The sequence below is a fragment of the Diachasma alloeum genome, unplaced genomic scaffold, assembly GCF_001412515.2.
Source record: "Diachasma alloeum isolate Michigan unplaced genomic scaffold, Dall2.0 Dall_scaffold_00331, whole genome shotgun sequence".
Classification (NCBI taxonomy): domain Eukaryota; kingdom Metazoa; phylum Arthropoda; class Insecta; order Hymenoptera; family Braconidae; genus Diachasma; species Diachasma alloeum.
The window spans coordinates 115,706-136,099 of NW_021680470.1; the positions used below are offsets into that span (position 1 = coordinate 115,706).

Below are 20,394 nucleotides of genomic sequence, written 5' to 3' on the forward strand. Positions count from 1 at the left end.
GCCTGTTAGCTATTTCCCAAATTGACCCCCCCCCCGCCCCTGCCCCTGATTATGGAAACCGTGGGGCGGAATGGGTTTGTTTATCATTTCCCGAGTTCACCCCCCCCTTCCCCAGAATTAAGCCAAAAATAATCGATATCAAAATTCAACAGAAGGGGCAGAATGGGTTCGTGAGCAATTTCCCGAATTGACTCCCTCCCTACCGCTTCCTCTCGCTCATTGGGAAAATTATGGAGCAAAACGGGTTTGTTTATCGTTTTCCTACTTGCTCATTCAGAAAATGAATAACAAATGGGGCGAAATGCGTCTGTGAGCTATTTCCCGCTTGACGCCCCCCCTATCCCCCGCCACCCACAATAATGTATTGCGAAATTCGCCAAATGGGGCAAAATGGGTTGGTGCTAATATTCCAAATCAACCCCCCTACCCCCCCAAACCTATCTAATATTCATAAGTGAAATAGAATAAAAAATATGCCTGCGACTGCTGAGAGTTTCCCGCCGACTCGATAATTTAACACTGGCGCCATCTCGCGGCATTCTCCCATCTGAACTTCTTTACCACATAGCACACCATCAATAATTTCTCCTAATTATACAAAACAACCTATTAATGGGTATTAATTGGGACCAATTGTTCGTCTATCAGCATTTAAACAATTTTTTGATTATATTTTAATCATTTTTGGCCCATTTTTCACCTTAAAATGACATCCATGCACATCCATGCTACATCCATGCTATTATATGGATGTACCGTGGGACCTCAATTGCTAGGGTGAAGCTTTCAAGATGGGAAGGAAAACGGGGAATTTGAGAAAGAAGACGAAAGTGAGTTTTCCTGTGCTATTTTAAGTGCTGTTTTATGCGATTCCCCGGAATTATTAATTTTTCAGCTTGGTGAACTGATCCCGGTTTACACGGAGATTTCCCGATTCTTTCTATCGGTTGGGCTAGCTGCGTATGTATCCCGCTCGCTTCCCGCTGTGTGAAACTCCCTCTGACTGATAAATAGTCTAGAGCGGCAACGAACGATCCGAAAATTATAAATTTTCGAAAGAGCCTCCTCAGAGGTTTCCCACATTGAGCAGCATTAATTTTTTTCGTTTTCACTCAGCCAATTTTGAGATTTGGCGAGTTCAGTTCAGGTGAATTTTTATCCCTCTCACGGGTATTCGCATACCTTTCCCCCAGTTCTCGGAATTCTCGAGCATTTCGGGATTAACGAATATTTTCGCATTGTCGCTATTGTCCTCGTATTTTCGATAATACCTGGGAATTAGATCACGTTAGCCTTATAGTCGAAACGATCGCGATTACATTATTTTGTTATTATGATTTCAGATCGGATTTATTAGTTCTTCTTTGGTTTTGTTAGAAGAGCGATGATTGTTATTGAGAATTTTCGTTTTTTTTCGAAATTATGTAAAAGTATGTAAATTATTTATTTTTGAAAATTTCAATAGTGAAACATGTAAGGAAAATGTATGTTTTCGATCATTTTTAGTTTTCTGACCTCCCGATAACCTCGCTTCCACCCGAAATCCACCCCTCTCTCCACAACCTAGCATACTGAGCGACCCGTGGACCGTGACCGTTCCCCAAAATTCTACTTCTCTTGGTTTTTGGTTTATTGTTTAGGAATTTTCTGAGTGTTTGAACTCGAAATTCGTGCATTCCCGGTTTGATAATTCCAGCTGAAAATTATCTGGCGCCCATTATTTATTTTATTTTGAGTTAATTTAGATATTGGGGAAGAAGGGCGAAGGTAATAGGCATTTTTAATCCCCAAATGAAAATGTCACGTTACAATACATGAAAAAATACATATCAGTATAAGTACATAAGTATAATCGACTTGGGCAGAATATTATAATCAACCTGAGCATAATAACAATACTTGAAAATGATGCACTCTGCAATAGATGGAAAAAGCTGAAAAAACGAGAATAAAAAATAATTAATCTGATAGACACACACGCATATTTACCCGCTCAAGCCTCATAAACACACACACACACATTCATTCATTCATTCACTTATAAAATTCACTCACACATTCATCAACTCACTCACAAAATTCACACACACTTTCATTCATTCACTTATACAATTCACTCACATTTTTTCATCCATAAAACTCACCCCCACATTCATTCATTCACTCACTTATGCATTTACCCACACCAAAAACTCACCTAAAAGAAACCATTAACATTGATGACTTCCTGAAAGAAGAAGGTGCTACCATTCTCGACTACTCTCGTAGTCACAGCAACACCAGCAAAAACCGCCCAGATAAGGGGAGCGTGGCTGTTCCAGTACTCATTAATACATTGACTGGTCATGACCCTGATGTGCTGCTCTGGGTCTCTGCCAACACATTTGCAAGGAACGATGATATTTGGATTTCCTTCCATTCTATTATATCGAGCATACTCCATTGCGTTCACTATAAAATTAATAAAATTATAAAGCTTTGAAAGTTATACGCATTGTTACTCATTTTAACAGTATCTTCACTTCTTTATTTGACTGATAATGTGATTTAATCGTTTTCTTTTTTTTCTTCAGCAGTCGATCATTTTGAATTATAATGAATTCTCTACTTTATTGATTGATCGATAAAGTAGAGAGCTTATGAATATTCAAATTATTGGTAATTCAGATCATGATTGATCTTTTGCTTTATCGATCACTCGATAAAGTAGAGAATTCATTATAATTCAAAATGATCGACTGCTGAAGAGAAACAAGAAAACAACGATTAAATTACATTATCAGTCAAATAAAGAAGTGAAGAAACTATCAAAAGTAATGATAAGTAGTAGAAATTCATATGTGGACGTCCGCATGAAAAGGAACCACTTTGGCAATATTGAACTTATTCATATGGGCGTATTCCTGGTTAAATTTGGAACATTTTGAGACGTCACTCATCTCCTTAGATGAAAAAACCGCGAAGTTATAGAGCTTCAAAGTTGGAAATGGGAAAAACATAGTTTTGAGAAAAACGAGATCAAAGTTCGAGGTACTATTATTATTAGTTCTACTCGGAAATTAAACAGATGATGGTTTGAATACATGAAACATACCTTTGGAAACACAAACCACCGTGTATTAAGTTTAATTTATTTCTTATTCATAAAATAAAGAAGATCCGACAAAGTGGTCGCTTTTCTCTGAAATTGGATTTTCAATAAATTAATCGGATTTTAAAAGAAAAACATGACTGTATCGAATTATTTGACTAAAAAAAAATGTAGACTGCATTTGAAACCATTTATTATCCCTTCTTTCAGGAATTATACTGTTTTATTGTCGTTGACAACAAAAATAAAACTATTTTATTGTGACTGTTATGATTGCTTTCAAAGATCATTATATACAGAGATATATACATACACATTATGACTAAGAATCAGTATTCGAGACTATATGACATGTATTCAAACTTTCAATCATCATATTATGATCAGCAAGAGAATAATCCATTATTAATGAAATCACAATTTGCCACCATTACGCCATTAGTAGTCATCGATTGCTCTAAACAAAATGAATCCTTGAAATTTGGACCTGTGGATGTTCGCTTGGAGTTTGAAACGAAAATAAGCTTCTCTCCGGAGACTGCGACTTATCGTCTCATTTTGCACGATCGAGTAGTACATTACAACCCCATAAGCGGAGGAGTGAGAAAAGTAGTCTATGGAAAGGGGATTAAAGAGGGGGGGGGGGGGATAAATTCTCATGTCGACAGCAATATTTTATCATTCACAATGGAGGTACTTCTTGTGGACGTACAAGGTTTCCAAACGCTCTCCAAAGAGTTCATCGTGAAAGAATTCGGATACATAGTTTTGGAGTCTGGTATAGGATACCCCAACGTATGGTTTTTCAAGTCCCCATGGAGATTCTCCAGTTTATCAGCGAAGTATAGAAGTGTAGTTTTGTGGCTTAATCATCATCATTATGGATTACCCTGGAACTATGGGAATAGATCATACGAGCAAGTTGGACAATTAGTGCAAAAGTGGGAAAATATTTTTAGAATTTATGTGAAAGGTGAAGAGAAAAAAGAGTGGTTGAAAAAAATTTCTGGTCCTGTATTAGCACCGCTAGTAGTTAATATTGAAGAAATTTTCGATGATTGCCCATCACCAGCCAAATTCAAAAATTTACCATCTCGTACTTGTCCATTTCATAGTTATAGGGACGACAACAAGGCATGTGCCTTAAAAAATGTGGAGCTACTCAAAAACTGGATGATGAAAAAAAGAGTAGTATGATCAGTAGATCGATCCTTCAATATTTACTACAAATTGAACAATTTAAATTTGATAAATTGTGAAGATATTGCATATCTGCCACATTCATTTATAAGTTTCGTCGCTGCATGCATCAAAAGATGTAGACGTTGTTTGAAGCACTATCAGACTGTCGAGGGTGATACTTTTGATGGACCACCACCTATGATAAGGGATTGTGTTAAATGTAATAATTCTTAAGAAAAAAGATACACAAAACCAAAAAAAAAAATGTTCAATCATTATATTTATTCATGTATTTCATATATACTATTACATTAGTTATAATCATACAAATCATTCTGTAAAAAAAATTGCCAATAAAGAAACAAAAATGAAAATATTGTTCTATTTAATTTGTAAGTTAAGCAACAATCTCCNACACAAAACCAAAAAAAAAAATGTTCAATCATTATATTTATTCATGTATTTCATATATACTATTACATTAGTTATAATCATACAAATCATTCTGTAAAAAAAATTGCCAATAAAGAAACAAAAATGAAAATATTGTTCTATTTAATTTGTAAGTTAAGCAACAATCTCCTCATCCTCTGCCTGGAATTTGATTTCGTTGTATTCACCACCAAAATACTCCAACTTTGGTGCGCCTTTCTTGATTTCATTTAGCGAATCTTCAAATTCTTTAGGATTATCAATAAAAAACTTTGATATCCTTCGGTTCAGGAAAACTGAATAAGCATTATTCAAATGGAGGGTCACACTCATTCCATGCTTGGTTTTGACTTTGGAGGCAGCTGTGATGGTGTATAAATAGTTGCGTTCCAATTCAGATATTTTCACCAAGAGAAGTTCTTTGAAATCTGCAGTAGTATTCATCACATTGAAATTTGCTTCATCTGCTTTATTTTCAATTTTCACGTTTGAATCAGGATGTAGGCGAAGATTGTTGTATTTCCCACCTAGATATTCCAACGTTGGTGAGCCCGTTCCAATATATTGTTGGAAATTCTCGAACATCTTGGGATTTTCAACGAAATACTTGGCCAGTCGATTATTCACGAAAACTGTGTAAGTATCTGAGAGATGAAGAATAACACCAACTCCACACTTTGTCTCCACCTTGCGACCTGCAGTGATAATATAAAATGCTCCAGCTTGCAGATCCACCAGTTTAATAAGAGGAAGATTGTTCATTTGCGCCACAATGTTGATTTTGTTGGAATCCATAATGATTTTTTTTTCACTTGGGTATGATAATTAAGCTTAAATTCGAGTCTTCTCCAGATTGGAGCAGAGTATTTTGATATTACTTCGGTACTGTATAACTTGTTTCACTTCTTGAATGTTTTTCAGGAGAAGGTCTCATCGTTTCTTTAATTACCGTCGTTTGAAGCTGTCCTTCATGGAGAGCGATAAGATGAACTGATGATGTGTGCGGGGATTTTTTCGTTTATATACATAAATCCCCCGCTCTTAAACCTTTCTTTTTTCAATAAATAATTTTTTTACATTATTATTAATAACGTTGGTTTCTACGAGCGGTAACCATCAAAGAACTGATAATCTTAAGTTCAGGCGAAAATTCTTTGCATATATACACACTCCCTGTCCTTCTGAACTCTTCTTTTTAAAATAAATATTTATATATTGATATCGTTATCAACAACAATTTCACACGAAAAGCCCCTTCTATGATTTCTACAGCAAACTAAAGCAGCGAATTAGTTAACTCTGTCACCCCTCGCGACAGTACTGAGAAGTTCGGGTGTACTAATTGATTAATTAATTAATCGACTCTCGAATTTAGCCGGGATCTGCGGAATTAATCTGCGAATCAAACCGCGACCCGCGAATGACACCGCGAATTAGGCAATCAACCGTGGATTAATTAACCCTTCCACCCACTCAGCCTCCTCGCATGGTCCTTTCACCAGGTCTCCGCTAATGAATTTCATAATTGATGGATTGATTAGTTAATTAATTTATCAATTAGCGCGAATTAATTAACCCGTTCATACACTTCCTCGCGTTAATTACATCAACTAGGTTGTCGATAGAGCGTCTCGGAGTCCAAAATCGTGAATTAATTAATGAATCCGCGGATTAAACCGCGACCCGCCAGCCGCGAAGTAATCAACCCTTTCAGCCACTCCCTCGTGGGGGGTGGATTGACAAATCGCCAACAGAGCCTCATTTGACCAAAAAAAACGCGAATCAAATTAATTGACCCGCTAATCAAACCGCGAATTAAATTAATTAACTCGCGAATTAAAACCGCGGATCCGCGAATTAATCAACTAGCCACCCACTCACCCACTTTCATCTGACCCTCCCCTACTGGGCCCCAACGAGCACGTCTCCGCTAAAACGTTGACCCAGAACCTATTAATGAATTGATAATTACTTAATTAATTAATCAATAATTAAATCAATCAATAATTAATTAATTAGCGCAGATTAATTAACCCTTCCACCCACCCAACCCCCTCGCGGGGGCCCTTTGGCCAGGTTTCCGCTAAAACGTTGACCCAGAACCGGCATTACTTAACTACTGTGCTCGCGTGGCTTTCTAACGTATAGCTTCCGGTCGCCATGTGGACACCGTTTCAGTTTACTAAGCAGAGTCATACTGTGAGACGTGGCACTCAGTGGCCTTTGGTCTCATTAAATTGTCTTCCTAATGGATCATTAGTTGATTTTTTATTGTGATTTTTTTTGTGTGAACTGTATTTTTTTTTCTTTGGTCTTTGTTCGCGTGGCTCTCACCTCGTCGTTGCGTTCGGGTGATCCTCGCGTCCGGGAGTCATCCACGCCATTTAATTAGTTTGGTTAATAATTCCCAAGATTGTTGGAGATTAAATCGATTTACTTTAGCTGTCTTCGCTAGTTGGAGTTTATGATTTGGCAATTATTACTATTGTTTTCGAAAATTGTTAATTAAGTTTAAAATATTTTTTGATTATACCGAGTTCGGGAAATTACCTCAATCAATCATTTTTGTTTTGTTAGAATAGATTTATTTTACACGGTATTGAGTGTATCATTTTTTTTGTTGCCCGTTCCCACACGCCTCCGCGGTTTTCTGAGCTGGTCGTGCAACGCGCTTCGACATCGTGACCTTGTCCTTTGAAGGTTAAAACAACTGGCGCCCTTCTGGTTTTTTTTTTGGTTCCTCTCGTTGATCACCTTCGTACTTTATTCGGGTGGAGAGGTTCTATTCAGGGCGACCAAAGTTCGTGAAGAACCATACGTATGATGCCCGCATACGTGATTGGAAAAATACCTCACAATATATACATCTGCATATATATATATATATATACAACATTCATTTGAACCCATAGTTACGTTATCTCGTTGCTCTTCAAAGTAAACACCTTGCGAGGATGGACAATCTTCACGGTGTCGAGTTACTCTAGGCCAAACATCTCCAAGAAATAACATTCAAAAGATGCAATAATTGTAACACTACTTTAAAAATGCAATGCTCACGAACAATATAATTCCGTTGCTATATATTTCGCTATGATTCAATTGTGCAAACTTTTCAATAATTCCTTGAGCTCTGAAAGAAATCTAACAATCAGGTTGGAAATGAAGCAGATGAATTTTCTTATCTCCTAAATTAATCTCATTAATTATTCAAGAATTAAATAAACCATTGTGTTGCATTCGAAGGCAGAATGTAACATTCAAATGGTAGTATGCAGCATTCAGATATCAGAATGCAGGATTCTAAAATTCGCCGGGCATAGTTTCCTAGAGATTGGCGCTCTCACACTCTGCATTACCGACTCCCATCAACCGACAGATGGCGCACCCGGACAATCATAATACCCCTGCCCCTGTAGGATTCCAGGTGGTGTTGGATCGGGAAGGTAACGAATCAATTACGCGAGGCAACGGTTGCAAACTAGTAATTAGTTTGTTGTCGTGATATAAGTATGTACAGGATGAGTTGGTGGTATGAATGTATTATATATACAGGTGAGGTGGAGATGTCCACCGAATGGGGAGAGCCACCCGACTACTAAGAGGGAGCGATTGCGACACCTGGGAAGTGCGTATGTTCCTCAGGTGCGTGTGTATGAGAGCGGTGCGATACGCGTCTCAGTGAGGATGTAGCGAGCCACTACACCCCCCTCCCCGCGTCCGCTGGGCCTGAGTACCACGTGCGCGACCCCTCTGCCCCCAACGCCGCCCGCGAGCGCGACCGCCCTGCCCATTACCGCCCCTCGCCCACATTTGATTTTGAACCGCTGTTACCTATCTACTGAGGTATCATAATCTTTTCCGTTTTGCTTGGTTCCAAAGTGGTTATATTTATAAAAAAAAACCAGAGGAATTTGACGATACTGTTGATTTTGCATTTGGACAATCATCTAATTTGCAATGTGAAATTGAAAGTTGTTCGAATGTTGCAGTAGTCAGATGCTCGTGGTGTAGGAACACCACCGTCGTGGTGTCGTGGTGGTCTCTCTGCTTGCATAATTTGTTTGATGAATATCATTTCTGTACTGATTATAATCCATGATAGAATACACAGATTGACAATTGTGAGGTATCCAACGGATAAATTTTAATATTTTACATGAGTACGGTTGTATTTGAGTGGAGCAGTGCGAGCCATTGTGTGTGTGAGTAATTACGGAAGAGATAGCCCGGCGTAGACCCTTGAATGAAGCAGTCGAATGAAATTAAAAGATATCGCAATAAGTGTAACTTGTTAATCCTCATTTCATTGATCAATCCTTCCTGACCAAATCCCTTCCAATGCTTCCTCCAGTAAGATGGCCCATATGAGTTTCTATGATCATGGTGAAATCATATGAAGAACCCATAGTCAAGTCATTTTCTTTCGGGTCCAATGTATGCTGTGTATCATATTTTTATAATTTGAAAAGGAATCTGATAGATATCCACTCTCTACAATTCGCGGGAAATGAACAAATAACGACATCATTGTGATCGGCAATAGTTCCGAAAAACAATTTTTTTCCCCTTATAACTTTCGATTCCGGGGAAAATGCAAAAACAGATATTCTGTATTTTTTCGTAGCCTTTCTAATGCAATTGGTTTTATAAAATTCTAAGCTATAGTTTTTTTCATATTATATTACAAAAAAAATTCATAGGGATAGTTTACCGCCTAAGTTTCAACTATCAATTGCGAACTATGAATTGCGGTTTCTATCACTTTTCATAAGCTACTGATTACCGTAATGAACATTCGCAAAAACACTCTTCTTATAGGGAGAATTGAAGAATCACTCTACGAGGTGGAAAACTTCCAAGGCTAGTTTCCTCCCTTAAAACCTCGTATTGGCAGCTAAAAAAACGTGTCCTTCAGTTTTGAGTCGTCTACAACATATATAAGTTCCATCGAAATCGGAGGGGAACACCTACCTAGTGTTCCTTGTCAGTATCTCGGCCACGAACTACACCAGGTACTCGTCCCACTCAGAATTCGCGTGGATAAAAAAATTGTATAGATAAAACAGTAAATACGAATGACCGTAAATTTACTCTAAACCGTAACCGTAGTTTCCCTAAATCCGATAATAACTGAACGTTAACTGGAAATTTAAATAAATAACCAAGTTATTTTTACTCTAAATATGAAATGTTTGTAATTTTACTCGTTTTTAACGTGGATCGACACTCTCAATTATTTTTTCCGTATTTCCATTTGAATTTGATATTTGATATTTGACATAACACATGGTATGGCTGAATTGATCTCATGAAGAAGAATAACTGCTGAGGGGATGTCAATTTTGGTTTGCTTTTGAAAAAAATACAGCATAACTTGCAGCATAAAAGCCTGACCATTTATGTTCGGAACATACTTTGCATCAGTTGTCCCCCTTCCAATCCTATAACTTTCATTTGGAAGTTTTTCCCGATTACTGCCCTCTTTGAAGAATTATTTCACCGTACGTTTTCAAATCAGACACCCTGTATAGTGCGATGTACTGTACACACGTTCAGTAATCAAGAACTGATTGTCAGTATAAAAGGGAGTAGATTGGCTCGTTTATACATTTGGTGGGTGGGAGCATAAAATGGGATGAGGTAGGGGCAGAGTGATTATCCGTGAATTACAAGGTATAAGCCTCCATCTCCATATCAGATGAAAGATTATTCAGTGACATAATCAATTTAATGATTTTAAAAGAATGGAACACGTACGAAAAAATTTCATAGAGAAATCGAGCACACTCGCAAGAAAATTTGTTTTAACTTCTATTGAAAATGCGATTCGTTTTTCGCAGATTGCATTGAAAAATCCTGCATTTTTACGGCGCATTTTTGAATAGAAATCTTCAGCAGATCGAAGTATGCTGCAGCCGATTAGCCAAGAAAAAGTTTTAACAGTGCAAAACTGGCCGAACGCCAGTGTCTATACATAAAGGAGCGACTCCCTCCGCTCATTCCAAATTATATCCAGTAAATAAAATACAACTGTCACAAGCTATATGAAAAATACTCGTAGTTACATTATATAAATCGGCGACAAGTTTTTGAATGCTGTAATTTTTTTTCGAATCAATATTTAAAAAATTACGCCCATTGCAACGTGCTGATAGAAACATTCTCATACTTTACATTATCTCCCGCTCCCATTTTTTGTGACTAAGTTGGTAGCAGTACAATAGAACAACATGTACGAGGGAGGGAGCTCGGGAATCTACAAATCGATTTTTTTTTATTTAAGCTTCCCAAAATCTAAAGACTTGTACAGCTACAACGGTATATATATATGAATATATATCGCAGCGTGGCCAGGTCCTTTCTAAAAAAAGCGGGAGGCGCCACCTAGAAAAAGCGATAGAAGTGGGGTCGAAAGTAGGAGGCTAGGAAACTGTTTGAAAATGAGTTTTTTTGTAGTGTAATTTTTTATTAAGTAGTAGAAAAGAATGTCTTCTTACGATTAGTACATCCTTCATCAAACAAACATATTTCGTTCTAAGGATACTATCTCTCTGAATAAAATATTCTTCATTTTGAATGAATAGACTAGTCCAAAGTATTTGGCACCGTGACTTTTATCTCTATGTATCAGTAGGTATGTGAGCGCGGGAATGCTTCATAATCCCTTTAAGGGCAAACGATACCCTTGAATTTGTTGAATTTTATAATCTTCCTCGTGTCCATAGTTATTAATTTTTGGAAACCAAAAAACCTCAATCACACCATTACTATATTGTACAGTGTCTGAAGTTTTTTGGTTGCCAAAAATTCATAACTATGGGCACCAGAGGGGCGATTCAGATAATCGTGCGACGGCGGTGGCGACGGTGGGGGGGACGGAGCGTTTTCGGATTGAGTTTCTGAGTTTTATAATGATGAATAGGAGATGGCGCTGTCCGTCAGTTTTTAGATTGGAGAGCAAATGAGGTTAATGAAATGTGAGATGGAAAATTGTTAATTAAAAATAATTAGGACTCGTCTGAGAATAATAAGAGTTTGATTGAAGTTATACTGATTATCTGATAATAATCGCCGAGACATTTGGATGGTCTTAGGTGACCGGAATTGTTTAGGTGTTTTGTGCTCCAAAAAGTGAAAATTCATCATTAAATTGGATTCAAATCAAATGGTAAGTTTGTTTTTTTATTGATAATATTCATTTTTACAACCCGAAAGACGTATTCAATAATGATGTCTACATCATAGGCAAATGGATGAAATCATCGGGTTACTTTTGGGGAATGGCCTAATCCGAGCCAGAGGAAGAAGGAGAAGAAGAATAAATTATCAACTACGATTATATCGCCGGAAGATCCGTGACATGGTCAATCCTTTCGATATCCCAGAAGGAGAATTCATCAGACTTTTCAGGTAGCGAATTATTGGACTGAACTTGTATTCATTCGACCCTTTATGTCATACGCCTATAAATGTAAATGTAATTGCAGCAAACAAGTATTCTGTGTTTGTACACGGCACTTGGGACTCTTGGAACCCTTAAGACCCTATAATGGTATTTCTTCGTGAAAACCATAAGACCATTGGCCCTAAACATCATCAAGAATATCAATAGTATTCTATAACAAAATATGAAAAAAATTGGTGAAAACAATTGTTTGTTCATTTCTAGAAAAAAATTGATTAATCCAACCGACGACATCTCAAACTAGTAACCGAAATTAGATATTCAGATAGGTAAAAAATACAGTGAATCATCCGTGCCGGTGAAAGAACATCGAAGAAGCATGAGATTCAACTGAAACGTTGAGACTTCTGGAAAATCTTATTTTAAGACTTTTTAAAATCCAAAATAACGTTTATTGTTCGTGCCCATCATTTTCTAGATTCACTAAATGGGGTGCAATGTCTCTCATTGAGGAGATGACTCCGGTTTTACCACAAGCCAATAGACAAGATGCGATTCCCATTCATTTCCAAGTCCTCGCCGCTTTGGACTTCTTCTCAGGGGGATCTTATCAGCGAAAAGTTGGTGGATTCTTGGCATGCATGAGTCAGACTTCTGTCAGTCGCTACCTGCATAGAGTTGTTGAGGCTTTGAATCAAATTATGCACCGATGGATTCATTTCCCGAATACAATTGAAGAAATTGAGCGGATTCAAACAGGGTTGGCTATGAATAATTTGATGATATCAATTAACTCTAAGTATCCAAACTCTGACAAACCCAGATCCTGGAAAAAAAACAATCTGCGTTGACTGTGCCATTATGAATCATTTTCTTTCATTTTTTGCTTCCGAATCGGAAGCATTGTAATCGGTCGATTTTCGGATTTTCTAATTTTACTTGGAAATGATGTAGAATGGTCAGCAACGTAAAAATACAAAGTTTGAGCACCGTGTCTGTATGGGCGGGTCGTCAGTTCGCTTGAGCCTATGATCAACTTTTAGAAAATAAAACGAATAAAGGACTGAAGTAATTCCAAATGATCCAAAATTTTGTCAGATTATAGGTGTTAGTAAGGACTAACTCTGTGCATAAGATTAGCTCGATCGGTCCAATAGTTTTTGAGGAAAAACGATTTGTTATTGTATAGTTTCTTGCAAATTTCTCAAAAAACGACTGGGCCGATTTCAATTTTTCAGCTCTCAAAATCTTCGTCTCGATGCCCTCTATATAGATCAAGTAAAACATATATACCCGTCCTCACAAAGTTTTCGAGATATTTCTACTTTTCTGTTTTTTCGCTAAAATCGTTGTGTGCACTCTAATTTCCGTAAAAATCAATATATCAACTTGAGGTTTGGCATAAAGTTGTCTCTTAGTATAACAACAATTGCTTTCGAAGGTGGGTCAAATCGGACTAGTAGTTGATGAGATATTCAATTTTGTACCCAAAAGATTTTTTGCGAATACCTCGAAAACGACTGGTCATACATACGGATCGATTCGGAAGCAAACTACCAATAAAATTGGTGGAAATGTAAGACAAAAATCATTAATAAGGTAAAAGGCGATGCACTTGAAAGCCCCAACCCCTGCTTGTTTTGCTTCCGAATTGGAGAATTGCTATCGTCTGATTTCAACATTCTCTAATTTTGCTTGGAGATGATGTTGGATCATTTGAAACGCAATAATTATTATACGAGAACAATTCTCACACCCAGGGTATCATTTCCCACGTGAGTTTTCGGTTCGAATGGTCGGTGTTTGTCACTTAGAAGTCAAAATTTTGATTAATATTCTACAAAAGTAATTCTCACATCCAGGGTGTCATAGCCCACAAGAATTTTCCAACTGAAAATTGATTCTAAACATCCCCTCAACCCCTCAAAAAAGTTTCAGCAAGTATCAACTATTCGAATTGTGGGTTCTTCTTCTATTTCTTCTCTCCTTCAATATCGAGTGATGAAATTGATCGGAGGCGAGTAGACATCGAATGCCATCCGGAAGCATACTGCTAATAAAATTGATTGAAGCTCATGAAGTAAGAAAAAAGTTGCCTGTGTAATTTTTTAAATAGAATATCATTTCGGGTAGATTCTGGAAGAAATGGGGATTCCCCGGTGTAATGGGTTTGATTGATGGAACCCATGTGTCAATTGTGAAGCCAGCGGGAGTTAGAGAGACTCACTTCTTCAACAGGAAGCATAGTCATTCCTTGAACGTACAAGTTGTGAGTATCACTAGTTGATATACAGGGTGTGCCGCGAACCGATCCTTTTCCTTGAAGGATATTGAAGAGGGTGCTTTTTCAAGCGGAAAGTCCCTCTTCCATGTTTCAATCCGAGTTTTTTTTNCAATCTCCATTCACACATTGAGATATCAAACTTCAATCATGGCACGAATGAAGGATATACACAGAAGAGCAGCGTTGGATTATATGAAGGAAAATCCTGCTTTGGAGTTTGGTCTGATAACAGACTCGGCTTTTAATTCGAAGGTGAAACTGGTGAGTTTGTTTCTAAACAGAACATCAAAATTGATTCATTCGGTAGACTCATCACTTCGAGAATTTTTTTCCTAGTATTCCGTTGAAAACTTAGATTCAAATTTGAAATTTCCATCTCGGATTATTAGTTTTGAAGCAAAAGTTAATAAAATTATATTTTTTCTTTAGTTTGCGAAGTTCAATGGGTGAATTCGTTGATGAATTCAATATTTCTGACCCTGACAATACCCTTAAAGGATGCATGGATATTTGGAAAAAATGAAAAACACTCATTACTCAATTCATCCCATTAGAATTCAACTCACAACATGTCTTTCGTTTCCAGTAGATTCTCTAAGGTATTCTATTGATTTGCTATTCCATTATTTTTTTGAGTTAGTTGTATTGAAAATTATGCAACTTCCTCCTCATTTTGTTTTCACTCGCCCGCAGCCTTTTTCTTTCTAATATTTATGCTGGAAAGAAAAAAACNGAGTTAATAAAATTATGTTTTTTCTTTAGTTTGCGAAGTTCAATGGGTGAATTCGTTGATGAATTCAATATTTCTGACCCTGACAACACCCTTAAAGCATGCATGGATATTTGGAAAAAATGAAAAACACTCATTACTCAATTCATCCCATTAGAATTCAACTCACAACATGTCTTTCGTTTCCAGTAGATTCTCTAAGGTATTCTATTGATTTGCTATTCCATTATTTTTTTGAGTTAGTTGTATTGAAAATTATGCAACTTCCTCCTCATTTTGTTTTCACTCGCCCGCAGCCTTTTTCTTTCTAATATTTATGCTGGAAAGAAAAAAACATTGTTTCTCCCAAAATTTTAATAACACAAGGATGGAATCATTTTTTACTAGTACTTATCTCGAGACTATTCAAGAGATAACTCAAGAGGAATCGTCAGAACCCTTTTTTAATATCATCAATTTACAAAATATTCTATTGACAAAATCAATTGAATTCGACTTTGATATACAATTTCATATTGGAGCATCAATTAATCACGAAATATCAATTTGAATTCTTTAGGAAGCTTTAAAAGATGGTTTGGCTGCTGCGATAAACGCAGCAGATGGTGGAGTGATGAGGAAGGATGGAGAGCAAGCCATGAGGGTGAATAATTAAACTTTTTCCAAAGTGCTGATCATAAACTAAATTAATCAAATCCATTTTTAACAGTCTTGGAAAGATTGGAAAAGAACTGTTACGACCAAGGCAGCGAAACTCAGACGACACGCTGGGGGTACAGGCGGAGGTGATCCCCTTCTCGAGGAGCTGGATGAGTTGGAGAGGGAATTGCTGGATTTGTTGGGACCTGAATCCTATGGCATGCCCAATATTGAAGAGGGCGGCTTCCCATCATCGAGTCGTTCTTCTTTCGCTCGAGGCTATGAACCTGCTCAAAAGAGGATGCGTATGGAGAACAACCGTACGGTGAAGACGGCCACATGCACATCTGGTGCCTACAATAAAAATCCACTGCACAGCTTTGTTAAATCATCCTTCCGTTCAGCAAATGTATTCAACACAATTAATCCAGCGAGACCTCCACCCAATTTTCCCACCAATGACGTCACTCATTGTCCTTTGGACAAATATCAGCGCAGCTCATTCCACACCTATGGTGCGAAAGGTTCCTCCAGTCGTCCTAGTGAAAATTCCTTGAGGCACAATGGAAGGGACACTCACGACAAGAATGGCTCATGTATATCCGATCGATCTTCTCTGCGTGAAAGAGCAGACTTTTTCATAAACTTGGAGAATTCTGGTGATGAACAATATCGACTGTCCAAATCCTCGAATCAGCACAAGCACGATAAGGGATTGAAGCGATTGGGGCCAAACGAGACTCATCATGCAGACCTTAAACGCCAACCATCGTACGTTAACCTGGAACAACTGGATGAAGTGGAGGAGTTTCCTGATATTTCCGTGAGACATTTTTTTCTATTGGAGAAATTTCTCTACATTATCCAAATTTGTATATATATATATATATTCTCACGAATCTTCAACAGAAGTACATTGATTCCTGGGACGTTGATCCTCCAGAACAATGGTCAGATGACAATGCAAGCCATGGTCCAGGTAATTTTTTCTCGAATTTCTTTCACCTGATCCAAGCATGAGAAAATTCACTAGCAATTTTACCCCACCTTTTTAGAGATTTCCTATAAATCTTGATCACTGAATTAATTTGAATTTCATCATTTGATCTTTGGAACATTCAATTCCAGAGTAGACCTCCGATAAGCCTCAACTGAAGACATCTGATAAATTTCAAGATAAGACATCTCATGAGGCCCAAGCGAAGACGTCCGATAAGCATCACGTTACAACCAAAGCTATGAATTCAGCTACAAAAATCTCGGATCCAGCCAAAACTGCGGTGGAATTGTTGGGAAGTAAAATGGAACGCAAAAAAGAAGAGTCAGAAGCAGCAAGAAAATACAGGAAGAGGAAATTGGAGCTGAATTTGAAAATTTTTGACTTCGAGCAGGAGAAATTCAAAGCTGAAGGGCAGAGGCACGAGGAACTCCTCTCTGCTCTCAATGAAATGAATGGCACTCTTGTTGATTTGCTAAATCAAATTTCATAAATGGGATTTTTTTCGTTGAGGAGCAGGTACTTCCTGATAGGGTTTCAAGGGGGATGATTTTTTCTTTTATTCCTCATTTCAAACGACAATTCGCGAGATCAGAGTGTTTTCTTTTCAGGGGATGAAGTGTCTCCTTGAGGATAAGTTATTTTGAGGGCACATTTTTTTCTAATTTCAAATTTTTTTAAATGAAATGAAATTTCAATGGAAATTTCAATAGAAATTTCATTTGATTAGAGGGTTTTTTTTTCAAGAAATAGAGCGGCTTCGTGAGGATGAGATTGAGAGCATTTGATTTATTTCTTGACGTCTTGTCATTTCTGCATATGACTTGTTATGTCATTTATCGATGATGTACTGATTATAATAATGTAATGATCAAAAATGTTACAGATTTGTATTTTTTCCAAAATCATCCTAATAAATCCTAACTTTGAATAGGGACTACTTAAATTGGTTTAACGATTATTAAAATTTTTTAAGTCAATCAGAGAAATCAATGATGAATTCAAATAGACAGGCACTCTGCGAATGGGATGGTCATAAATGGGCGTCAATGAACAATTCCATTAATTTATCAACAGGGAAAATTCACATGAATTGGAGAAATCCTCTAAAAATCACCAAAAAGTCAACTAGAATTGTTCAACTCGCTAGAAAATTCTATTGGGATTCTACGGAAAATTTCTATTCACATTTCGCGCTGATTCTATTAGATATTCAACAGGGAAATGTCAATAAATTTGAATTTCTTCCAGAAAATTAGCGGCAGAAGGTTACAACATAAAAATTTTATGAGAGAAATTATAACGGAAATTCAAAATATATTAAACTAGCGGGCTTCGTCCCCTGCGTTCTTGGAGATTCAATTGTTTGTACACCTCCATTGCGATCTTCTTATTTCTCATACGTCGGTTGACACCATTCGCGAGTGTTTCGGTTTCACCGTTGACTTTCTCAATATCGAAGTGTAAAAGGGGCAATGGATAATTTTATACCAGTCCTAGACACTGAAGACACAGTCTTGATCGACTATGATGAATCTGGACAGGAGATTCACTATTTTTACCGTGAGGCCGGTATGTTCCTCATTTTCTTTATGGAAGTACGTAGAAAATGGTGAGAATAAGCCAATTAATAAGGTAATTGTTATTTCTAGATGAGACGATAATCCCGAGTCCTCGTTTCCTAGAAATTTGTCGAGAGATACAGGAAGCCGAGACGGAGTGTGAGGAACAGGGAGGAACTTCCAGAGAAGCTGACAGGGTGAATGATTCTCAAACCTCTAGAGGAATGACTCACGGAGACTTGCAGATCGGGGTCATTTATATATCCAGCACTGACATCGACAGTGATAGCAGTAGTGATGAGTCGCGTAAGTCTACCTCAATTCAGCAGCGAAGCAGTAAACTAAGTCAAGTCGGCTTGGCTCTTAGCGGAGTTTTTGAGAAATATCCTCGTATTTGAGGGAGAAAACTATTTTTTCGCAACGACCTATTCTGTAGAGCATTTTGAGAACTACAAAAAGGTGATGATGAAAATTTTGCTATCTCCCTTAGATCTCAATGTGTTGACCCAAAATTGGCTGATAGTCGAAATAGACTTGAGCATATCCAAGTACTCCGTTTGTTTTGTTTCTACGAAATGCTTTTATACTATTGTAGTTGAACATTAGAGCCCTCAACTGAGCCCGATTAGCCTTCAAGTTTTCGGACATTTTATTTCATCCGTCAATTTTATTATTTCATTTCATTTTCATGTATAAGGAGGAATTGTTTGGAAAAATGATAATTCTGTGCAAAAACAAATTTGAATGGCGCTTCTCAAAAAAATTTTTTTTGTGTCATTCAGTTGGAAAATTTGATTATTGGAAATATACCAAACTTTAAAAGGTAAAACGTTCTGAATAATCCTTCAAAATCTGAACGAGATCATTTAATTTTCATGAGGTTATTTATTTTTTATTCTAGTTCAATTGAGTGATTCAATCCTACGGAGGCTTGCAACACTCACAAAGCGAAGGAACGGTGAAAATGATCACCCGGAAAATGATCAGAAGAAACGAAGAATGACAGCTCAAAAGAACTCTTCAATGCATTCTGGACTTGTCACTCGGTCCTCAATAGCTCGTCGCTCAGTTGAATCGAAAGCTCAGCCCTCAACACTTCCTGCTCGCCTTCCAAAATCATCAGCTCGTCCCCTAGCTACAGTTACAGCTCAGTCTTCCGCTTGCCCATATCACACAGAGCCTTCAGTTGCAGCTCAGGCAGGTCCCTCGATCTCCCAAACGAGATCTATTCACCCAGGATTAGATGCCTCAGTTGCTAAAGCAGGTCCCTCAGGCTCTAGCGCTGGAGTATGTCGTCCACTGGTCAAAGGTGTAGCAGGATCGTCCACTTCTAGGGCTGGAGCGCATCAACCGCTTACTAAAGCTGCCTCTATGACTGTGACTGAAGCACGTCACCCAACGGCTTCATTACGTTCTTCCAACCCTAGGGCTCGTGCAACAGGTCCCTCTACCTCTAGGGCTGGTGCAAGACGCTCAATGGCTCCAGCTGCATCAGGTTCTTCTAACCATAGGGCTGGTGCAAATTACACACCGCCAACAACTGCAACAGGTCCCTCTACCTCTAGGGCTGGTGCTAGTCACCCACAAGCTGAAGCTCACCGACCATCATTGGGCGAACTGTACCATGAGGCGGTTGAGTTGCGGATCAATTTGTTGCTTAACAATGAGCGTACCCGGCTGATCGAGCTGATGGATTTAGTTTGGGATTACGCAGAATTCAAACGTCTACAAAAACTTGAGCGTGAATAACATTACAGACTTTACCGCATGCGTTGATTAAAAATTGCATCACTCGGTTCTCTTTCCTTCATAAATTCCATTGTGTCTGTCATGAATTTGATTTTTAAAATAAAGGAGCACATTTTTCGTTGTCATGAGAACTATACTCGCTCTAGTAAAATGATTTGTGAGATCAAATGTGAGATCAAATGGTTTTGTGAGATCAAATGTGCAATTGATAGGTTTTTCGGGGTTGACATAATCAAGTAATATCCACAGTTAGTCAGATAAATTCTTTTATTCAACTAGAGAACTCATCCTTCAAGGATGTTTGACTAATATTTGACAGA

At 37.7% G+C, this 20,394-nt stretch overlaps 2 protein-coding genes and 1 long non-coding RNA gene across 3 annotated transcripts; all 3 read left to right on the forward strand.

Moving 5' to 3' along the window:
* Nucleotides 1-11,800: 11,800 nt before the first annotated feature.
* Nucleotides 11,801-12,325, forward strand: LOC107040401. The gene is made up of 3 exons (XR_001461011.1): nucleotides 11,801-11,876; nucleotides 11,954-12,118; nucleotides 12,196-12,325. It is a non-coding gene; the product is annotated as an uncharacterized LOC107040401 (long non-coding RNA).
* Nucleotides 12,326-16,443: 4,118 nt separating this feature from the next.
* Nucleotides 16,444-17,373, forward strand: LOC107040399. The gene is made up of 3 exons (XM_015260477.1): nucleotides 16,444-16,589; nucleotides 16,676-16,745; nucleotides 16,900-17,373. The coding sequence occupies exons 1-3, from the start codon at nucleotides 16,513-16,515 to the stop codon at nucleotides 17,254-17,256; spliced, it is 504 nt and encodes a 167-aa protein (XP_015115963.1). The 5' UTR covers nucleotides 16,444-16,512; the 3' UTR covers nucleotides 17,257-17,373.
* An 865-nt stretch (nucleotides 17,374-18,238) lies between these two features.
* On the forward strand, nucleotides 18,239-20,074 carry LOC114841331. The gene is made up of 3 exons (XM_029126261.1): nucleotides 18,239-18,335; nucleotides 18,416-18,631; nucleotides 19,227-20,074. Exons 1-3 carry the CDS (start codon nucleotides 18,239-18,241, stop codon nucleotides 20,072-20,074), a joined length of 1,161 nt encoding a protein of 386 aa, XP_028982094.1.
* The last annotated feature ends 320 nt before the right edge of the window (nucleotides 20,075-20,394 follow it).

Excerpts from the sequence above, each read along its gene's own strand:
- LOC114841331 (XM_029126261.1), top strand. The coding sequence starts at position 18,239 with ATGGATAATTTTATACCAGTCCTAGACACTGAAGACACAGTCTTGATC. Across the intron at positions 18,336-18,415 it reads CTATTTTTACCGTGAGGCCG|ATGAGACGATAATCCCGAGT; the intron begins GTATGTTCCTCA and ends TGTTATTTCTAG. Across the intron at positions 18,632-19,226 it reads TAGCAGTAGTGATGAGTCGC|TTCAATTGAGTGATTCAATC; the intron begins GTAAGTCTACCT and ends TTTTTATTCTAG.
- LOC107040399 (XM_015260477.1), top strand. The coding sequence starts at position 16,513 with ATGCAGACCTTAAACGCCAACCATCGTACGTTAACCTGGAACAACTGG. Across the intron at positions 16,590-16,675 it reads AGGAGTTTCCTGATATTTCC|AAGTACATTGATTCCTGGGA; the intron begins GTGAGACATTTT and ends AATCTTCAACAG. Across the intron at positions 16,746-16,899 it reads CAATGCAAGCCATGGTCCAG|ACCTCCGATAAGCCTCAACT; the intron begins GTAATTTTTTCT and ends ATTCCAGAGTAG.